This window comes from Lissotriton vulgaris, chromosome 5, assembly GCF_964263255.1.
Source record: "Lissotriton vulgaris chromosome 5, aLisVul1.2, whole genome shotgun sequence".
In the NCBI taxonomy this organism is placed as follows: Eukaryota; Metazoa; Chordata; class Amphibia; order Caudata; family Salamandridae; genus Lissotriton; species Lissotriton vulgaris.
The window spans coordinates 1,864,099,303-1,864,108,475 of NC_141693.1; the positions used below are offsets into that span (position 1 = coordinate 1,864,099,303).

The 9,173-nt window shown below is 48.0% G+C and overlaps 1 protein-coding gene across 1 annotated transcript in view; it reads right to left on the reverse strand.

Moving 5' to 3' along the window:
- The window catches only part of PGAP3 (post-GPI attachment to proteins phospholipase 3), a 57,285-nt gene extending 50,506 nt beyond the window's left edge, over positions 1 to 6,779 (reverse strand). Inside the window, exon 1 of the mRNA XM_086924357.1 lies at positions 6,570 to 6,779. Within this exon, the coding sequence (XP_086780483.1) occupies positions 6,570 to 6,741 (172 nt within the window). The 5' untranslated portion in view covers positions 6,742 to 6,779. The remainder of the gene's footprint in view (positions 1 to 6,569) is intronic.
- Positions 6,780 to 9,173: the final 2,394 nt, after the last annotated feature.

Sequence of the window (9,173 nt, forward strand, 5' to 3'; positions counted from 1 at the left end):
TTTCTTACCTAGCAGCAAAAAGGTGGAATGAGCTCCCTACTGACCTAAGACATACTACAAATTATCTCCAGTTTCGTAAAAAGTTGAAAACCCACCTCTTCCCCAATCCTTAACATCTCAGCATACGCCAACAGTAGTCCTTATTTGGTATAAAGCGCCGTGATATACCAAGGGATGAGTGTTGCGCTCTACTAAAACCGCAAATAAATATATATATATATATATAGGCACAATCTCAGCTTTCTCTCACCAGGAGCCCAATTTCTGGATACCAGCGGCGCAGAAGAAGAGAGGAAGACCCAAAGGCAGGTGAGCAGTGATTTATTTAGTAGCGTGGAAGGCCCACCTCGGTATGTATATGTATATATATATATATCTAGCATTTTGTTGAAATGGTACAAGGTTGGATCCAAATGGGCTCTAGCGTTCTGTTGAAATGGTACAAGGTTGAATCCAAATGATGACCAGAAGTAACCTGGAGGTATAATACAAGTATAAAGTATGTTACAAGTTTCATAGAGGTCCCACCAGGAGCAGCATGGTTGCTGCTCAGCCCACTCTCTCCAACTGTCACTCTCTCCACACAAGCAGGCACACAAACATTCCAATCTCTCTCTCTCTCTCTCTCTCTCTCATCAGGCATTCAGGCATTCCACGCAGTCATCACATTCATTCTGGCTGAGCAGCTAAGGAGAGGATGTACTTGAGGGATTTAGGGTACAATATATCCCCTTCCCTTGGCAACAATAATTGTGACATTGCAGCATAAAAATAAGAATGAACATGCATGTAACATTGCGCACAATAAATATGAAGAGTAATGATGAAAATACAGTGAGAGAGAAGAGGTGAGTAAATAGCAAAAAAGCAGCTAGAATGAAGAAAGTGTGAAAGTTAGCAAAGATTCATGTGTGAAAGTTAGCAAAGATTCGAGTTCAAAAAGATACAAGATAGCACTTCCCCTTCCCTTGGGAAAAACAATAGAAAAGGTTAGAACATTGCATGTAAAACAGCGTGTAAAACATTCAAGTAAAGTATGATAAAAGTAAAGAGAGGAAAAACAGAATATAAGGGGATAATAAGAGAGGGTAGAGAAGGCAAAACAATGAAAGTAAGTAAAAGGTGCAAGGCGGTAGCGTAACTGAAAGCTGGAGAAAAGGGAGACCAAAAGGTCTAACACCCCAACTACGTTTCTACACACCGCACAATAGAGGAGATAATGCAGAACTGGGGGAGTGAAGAACCCCGGGGAGATGTAAATACCTATGCACTCATCCTCTTTTGCACGCCTCATTTGCTAATATACTAATGTACCATTGTGCATAACAACCCGAAGAGTGGGTTCACTGCCCATTGCGCATTTCAACTTAACCCTTTCGATGCTAGTGACGGAACGGTTCCGTCACGAGCGCCGGATTGGGCTGTGCTTATGACAGAACCGTTCCGTCACAGCCACACCCGTTTCTTAGAACCTTCAGCACAGCGCAAAAATTCGTGCCGCGCTGAAGGCGCAACATTTTCAAATAGCAAACAGCAATGCGCATTGCTAACGGCTCACACCCTCAACAAGGCTCAAAGTTTAAAAACCAACAAGGACAAAAACTCATCCATGACATAGGTATAGCTCCATACTTGCCCATGACTCAAGACACACAACTCTTGTACAGTAGCTGCCAACCCGGTGAAAAGCAAATGCTGTAATGTCAGTTGAAATACATAAGCAGCCATAGTTAATGGAGCTTGTTGTGTCAGTCAGGGAGCGCTCGTTTCCAAACACTGAAGATAAGTTATTTAATGCCAAATCAACGCCTACGGTGATAGTTGCAGCTCTGCTAGAATAAAGATGAAGGGTGTCTACCGATATTAGGTGAATGACAACAAGTTTCCGAGTGGATGGTGCTCTCTACACACCAAAAGATAATACAGTTTGCTGTAACCGTTTCTAAAGGTTGCAAATGAGGGCATCTCCAAATGTTTGAACACACTGCTAAACTCTGCTGAAGGCAGTAGTTTAAAGACAGTAGTTTAAAGATTGTCATTTTATTTTTTATGCCAGGTTCACGTTTTGGGAGACAGGATTTTGAAAGTAAGCCAGTCTCAAACGTATACTGATTAACGCTGTATTTATTTTCCTTTGAAGTTTAAATCCATAAATATAAGGAATGTGAAGCGCCCTGGGTAGGCTGTCCAGATGTTGGAAGAGACTGGTGGGACTCGGGAGGGCGTTCTTTTCCTTCGTTTTTAAAGTTGATCTGCTTTCAATCAATCAATCAAAACATTTGTATAGCGCACTACTCACCCGGAGGGTTTCAAGGCGCTTGGGGGAGGGGGGTCCACTACTGCTCGAACAGCCAGGTCTTGAGTTGCTTCCTGAAGGAGAGGTGGTCTTGGGTCAGGCGGAGGTGGATGGGGAGGGAGTTCCACGTCTTGGCAGCCAGGTAGGAGAAGGATCTTCCTCCCGTTGTGGCTCGTCGGATGCGGGGGACGGCGGCGAGGGCGTGGCTGGTCGATCGTAGCTGGCGGGTGGGAGTGTAGAAGGTCAGGCGGTCGTTGAGGTATCTTGGGCTTTGGTTGTAGAGAGCTTTGTGTGCGTGGGTGAGGAGTCGGAACGCGATTCTCTTGCTGACAGGGAGCCAGTGCAGGTTTCCCAGGTGTTCGGAGATGTGGCCGTGTCGGGGGATGTCCAGGATGAGGCGTGCTGAGGCGTTCTGAATGCGCTGGAGCTTTTTGTGAAGTTTGGCTGTGGTTCCGGCGTAGAGAGAGTTGCTGTAGTCCAGTCGGCTGGTGACAAGGGCCTGGGTGACCGTCTTCCTGGTTTCGGTGGGGATCCACCAGAAGATCTTACGTAGCATGCGTAAGATGTTGAAGCACGACGTGGAGACGACGTTGACTTGTCTGGTCATGGAGAGGGAGGAGTCCAGGATGAAGCCCAGGTTGCGTGCGTGGTCTGTGGGTTTGGGTGCGCTGCCCAGGGCAGGGGGCCACCAGGAGTCGTCCCAGGCGGAGGGCGATGATCCCAGGATGAGGACTTCAGTCTTATCTGAGTTCAGTTTCAGGCGGCTGTTCATCATCCACTCGGCTACGTCTTTCATCCCTTCGTAAAGGTTGGTTCTGGCGGTGGAAGGATTGTTGGTGAGGGAGAGGATCAGCTGAGTGTCGTCGGCGTAGGAGATGATGTTGAGGTTGTGTTGGAGTGCAATGGCCGCGAGGGGGCTCATGTAGATGTTGAACAGCGTGGGGCTGAGTGATGATCCTTGTGGTACGCCGCAGATGACTTTGGTGGCCTCGACTCTGAACGGGGGGAGGCGGACTCTCTGTGTTCTTCCGGCGAAGAGTTTCTTGAACATATAAAGTTCTGTAAAATTGTAAGTTTCCTCACCTTCTGTATTCTTGTGGCCAAAGCACACAGGGTTTCTTTTAGATTGTTGCCAATGTTGAAATGGTACACGGTTGGATCCAAATGATGACCAGAGGTAGCCAGGAGGTATAATACAAGTAGAAGGTTTATTGGTTGGTTCAGTAGAAGTATGTTACAAGTTTCATAGAGGTCCCACCAGGAGCAGCATGGTTGCTGCTCAGCCCACTCTCTCCAACTGTCACTCTCTCTACACAAGCAGGCACACAAACATTCCACTCTCTCTCTCTAATCAGGCATTCCAACATTCCACGCAGTCATCACATTCATTCTGGCTGAGCAGCTAAGGAGAGGTTGCACTTGAGGGAATTAAGGTACAACACATTCTTATTAGCAAAAAGCAGAATACACCGTTTATAACCATTAGGCCTAACTCAGACTAGATTTCTGCTGAAGAGATGCAAATGAAGGGTTCAGAGAACACTGGAATGTCTATGGTGAGAGCGGATGAGAGGCTTCCTGGTAATATTCAGGAATGGCGAGAAATGACAGATAAGCTCCCCGGGTGGCACAGAGTATAAAGCGAAGGAAAACGAGAGAACTATGTTGGTCACACAAGCAAAAACCTGCCCTGGGTCTCAGGTACATGGGGAAAACTGTCCCGCAATTTTAATATTCACAGGCATTTCATTGTTGGTACAGAGATATGATGGTTATAAAAGCAACTATAATCGAGTTAACAAAACACAATAAACAACCTCCCAAGAGGGCCTAGTAAGAGTTATCACAGTGCAAATCTATCCCTTAAGTGTTTCAGAGGGGTAATCAAAACCCAAAAATCCCGCCTAACAACAGATTCTACGTAGCAAAATACCTGTTGTCATGCTTTAACGTACTGAAATAAAAAATCACACCCTAAGGTCAATTGACTTTAACATATTCTTTACAACACCCCAACATTCAGGCCTACTGTCTGTCACAACTTTTTTTTATAATAAACAGATCATGCCTATGGCATCTGACATAACTTTAAACAACAAACCAACCAAGCCACAGATTTTAACACTAACCGGTCACCATAACCACCCCAGGTATACTATATTGAGGGGAAAAAAAGCTTTTGCACAAGGCAACTATCAGATATATAGTCGTGAAATTAGAAATATGTACAAAATTACAGTTGACAAAATAGGAAACCTCTTAAAAAGAAGAGCCTAAAAAGGTTCTCTTAGTACAAATCTTCTGCCCCTAAGGTTTGTCAGAGGGAAAAACCAAGCCAAGCTGTGAGATTCTAAGTAAAAAACACCTATGTAGAGGCTTCAACAGATTTAATTACTACTCACCCTTAAAAAGGTCTATTGGATTCAATATCTTTTCACAATGAGTAAGGTAGGTCTTCTACCTTCTAATTGTAAATGGACAAGACTTATAGCACCGGACATAAAGTTTCCTGACAAACCAATCAGGCTTAAGTCACTGCCACTGGCCTGTAGCCATAACCAACTCAAGCTCACCGTAATGAGCAAAAATGTTTCCACAAGACAAAACAAGCACTCTCTTTCAGTAGAAGCACACACCTCCTGCCTAATCAAGTTTGTACAGAAAAAGACCAACACATAGGCAGAAGCTAAGACCCTATCTTAATATGTCTTCTTAAATCTTTTTCTGGAGTTCACTCAAGATCTAGTGAGAGCTGCACTGTGAAGGCAGAACTAAAAGTGTACAATTATGGCACAGAAACACAAAAGGGGATGGAAGGAATGCTTGCAGTAAGTCTAACCACTAGCAATCCCTCAGTGGGGCATCCCAACCCATCATTCTATGCCCACCATTCATGTAATCAGTGGTTTGTAAAGCACATTACTCACCCGTTAGGGTCTCAAGATGCTAGGTGGGGTGTGTGCAGCTCCGTTGAGGTCATCTGAAGAGGGAGGTCTCGAGATCTTTCCTTAACTACAGAAGTGTAGGGCTTTGCCAGAGGGGGGGTCGTTCCATATCCAGGCAGCAGTTTACATATCAGTCTTGACTTTGCTCTAGTAGGGGCAGTACAGTCTAAACTGCCAGGATCTTCCTGAACTAGAACATAATCAACTAAAGACCGGTTTCCTCGTTATTGCTGCTCTTCAGTTGGGAGCAGCTTCGTTCCAGTAGCATTGTGAGCCCACGACCCATGTCTGGGCATACCCTTAGCCACTTAGGTAATCAAACACTCAAAGGTGACAGGAGGAATGCTTGCTATAAATCTAACCAGTGGCAATGGCTCTGTGTTGCATTCTAATCATATGTGGACACCACAGGACAAAATATTATCTACACTTTAATTGGGATATACAAAAAATGCATCCAAGCTATGCTGCTCAAAATGTTAAATATTTAAAACAGCTAAACAAATATTTAAAATAGCCAGACGTACTTCGGTTGGCACTGCTGATGCAAAGGAAAGAATATAGGAGTGATTGGAAGGGCCAGTGATATTCTACCCGTACGCCGGAGGAACAAAAAGCCACTGCAGGTAATCACCCACACAAATTGGCACAATAATCATGCAGCCACTGGACAGGTATGCTCTCTTTGCTCTAAGCACGCAAACGTCCAGCATCAAATAAAATAGAGGGCTCTTAGCAGTCATGAAGAAAGAGAATAATGAGAAGATATATTTAAATATTGTAGGACCGACTGGGGTCATTTATTGTACTTTTAGCCAACGGAAATATGTGTTTTATAGTGTTGTTGTGTCTTGGCTGCCATTAAATTGCAAAGCTTTACAGTATAACCATTGCCTGCGGTGCTACCATAGAATTATAAGCCTGGTCAAACACGAAGTACACAGATCAATACCTAAACTAACTGTAAGCGTCCTCCAATCTTTTGATGTGAACCGCACTTCGAAATAGACTGACATCCCTCAAGGTCAGTGAGGCACTCTAAATCCATCTGCTCAGTTACGTGGAGAACTACACAGATAAAAATACCATTTGTATAATTGTGTGTTATGTGGCGCTCCTTCGTGGTTTCTTTCGTAAAAGTGCGGTTCAAACAAACAAACCATGAATAAATTAATTTGCTTCTTAAAGGCTGGTAGCTTGTTCTATGTTATAATGTAGAAAGGGGACTATTGTCATAGTACAAAGTAAGAGGTGCAAACGGGCTGTCGAGAAAACGAATATGCCCACCGAGACACACTTCCATCTGCCTCCCCCCGAGCCCTACTCACCCGTCAGGTTCATGTAGAAGGGCTGCCGCTCCTTCCACTGCCGCCCGCGGGCCCCGGTGCAGTTGCTGCGGTCACACTGGCTCACGCAGTCCCGGTACATGGGCTCTCTGTCCCCCTGGGAGGCGCTGGCCACCCCCAGAAGGAGCAGCAGCAGCGCTGCCCGAGCCGCCATCCGCCCCCAGGATGGAGAAGCAGGAAGCTATCTTTGGACCCAGAGGGGGAACAATAACAACAGCACACCGGAAGCGCATCTGGAGGGGAATGCAAAAAGGGAACACCACCGGAAGTGACTTCTATCAAAAGACGGAAACAGGAACATACTGAAAGAGTTAGGGGAAAACTGTAGCGCTCAAAAGAAAGAAGCGGAGCAGAAACAAAGATTTACACGTGGGGGACTGACAGGGACACAGGATGGTTATAACAGTACAGTACCAACCAGCTTGCGAGTTTACAAAACAGAGCGACAGAAAGTGCCACCGCATTGCTGGCGAATCATACCTACATAATTAGCAAGTCCTGCTGCTGTCACGAAACCTGTAAGATACCAACAAGCCACCGAGAAAGCACCGGAGTACCTTGAAATTCATGCCTTCCAACAGCTAGGACTTATTGATTGACAAGATTGCTCTTCAATGATATGTTTGCTGGTGTATACAGTGAGGTTATGGCTGTGACTCAGTTTTATAATGTGTTAATTACTCGGAGTACATTCTGTCAGGACCGGTGGCGAGGATTATGATCTTGTTCCAGCAGCGACGGGGCATCTGTTGGGTGTGGAGGAGCGTGGTTAGCTTCCTGAAGGTGAAGTGGATGCAGTGGTGGATGGTCCAGTGCGGTACGGTGGTGTTGGGGCTTGCGCTGAAGATGGGACCGAGCGTGTGGCCGGCGGCGTGGCTCGGTGTAGTCACGAACTGTCTGAGTCCGAGGTTGTCGATCAGGGTGGTGGAGTTGGTGTTGTCGTTATTCTCGAGGTGGAAGTTCAGGTCCCTGAGGAGGATGTAGTCCGTGGAGGCGAGTGCGTGTGTGCTGATGAAGTCGGGGATGGAGTCGCTGAACTGCGGTCGGAGTCAGGGTGTTCTGTAGACAAGGGTTCCTCTGAGGGTGGTGTTGGGGTCGGTGTGGATCTGGAAATGCATGTGTTCGGCAGTGCCGAGGGTGTCGTCGGTGTTGGTCGAGACTCTGATGGTGTTTCTGTGGACGATGGCAATACCTCCTCCTACTCCGTTGGGGCGGTCCCTGCGGGTGATCTTATCGCCTTCCTGGATGGCTATGGCGATGTCGGGTGCCGAGGAGGGGTTCAGTCAGGTCTCCGTCAGAAAGGCGACGTTTGGGGAGGTTGAGTCGATGAGGTCCCAGAGTTCGACGGCGTGTCTGCGGGAGGAGGATTCAATGGAGGTAGTTGGGTTCTTTGGTTGGAGGCTTGGTGGGCTGGATGCTGGTGAAGCTGCAGATCCTGCAGGTGAAGGGTCCTTGGGTGCGCTTCGGGGTGGCCCGGTAGCAGGTGTGTCTTCGTCCGGGGTTGAGTGCGTGGAGTTTGTTGGCATCGTAGCGTTTTCGGGTGTCATGGGGGCAATGGGTTCTGGCGCTGGGCGCCGTCCAGGCGCAGACGGGCTTGCCTAAATGGGGAGGTGGGAGGGAGGTGCAGCTGGGAGACCAATGGGGGATGAGGGAGGCAGGGCCGCAGGGGACGCAGCGGTGGGAACCGGCGAGGGAGAACAGAAGGCAAGAGAAGGGGGGACAGTGGGGGTAACAAAAGGAAAAAGAAAGCTACAATGTAGAAGATCTATACACAGTACAAATTAAACAGTACAGTGCGAGTGACAAATACCAAAATACGAGCACAGCCAAAGGCGGGCCTTGAACCCTGGACACAGTGGCTGGATCTGTCAGGGGCACAGGCGCAGACAGGTGGAGCTGCGCGGAGTGTGGAGCGACCTGCCTGGAGGTAGAGTTAGGTCGCAGATAATCTTCGCCGACTGTGGAGTTATGGACGAGGGGGTGACCTACATGAGACTGCCGAGGAGTGGTGGCCAGTGTTTACAGCTGTATTGAAGGGCCTTGAGAGGGCACCGTGATTTGCCGGGAGCTAAGACCTGGCCCTGCCCTACGGGGGGAGTAGCAGAGGTACGCGCCAATGACACACCGGAGGAAGCCCGGATATGATCGGATTGGTTGCAGACCCGACGACCCGGGAGGTGCTTGGTGGCATGGACCTGTTGCCCCATGGGGGCTGAGCACTTCGGCACCCGTGGCGCCTTCTCCTGGGGCTCCGGAGCAGATATCGAGCAGACAGGCTGTTGTAGGGGGGCCCTAGGTGACAGAGGCTGGGCCGCATTCAAAGCCTTTACAGAGAGCCTCACCACTAGCTATTTCTGTGAGGCTTCTGTCGGAGGGCCCACCCCTATACTGAGGAGGGAGGGGTCCAGCGAAACTTGGGCGGAACCCACTGGGGAGATGTAATCGAAGTCTGGGGTGCGCTGACTGAAACACCAGAGGGGTGTTGTACAGTGTGACGGTACACTTATACATAAGGAGCCGACTTACCCGATCCACTGTCCCCTGCCCGGGTCGTGGAGGTTGTTGCCTCGGAGTGTCGCGGACCAA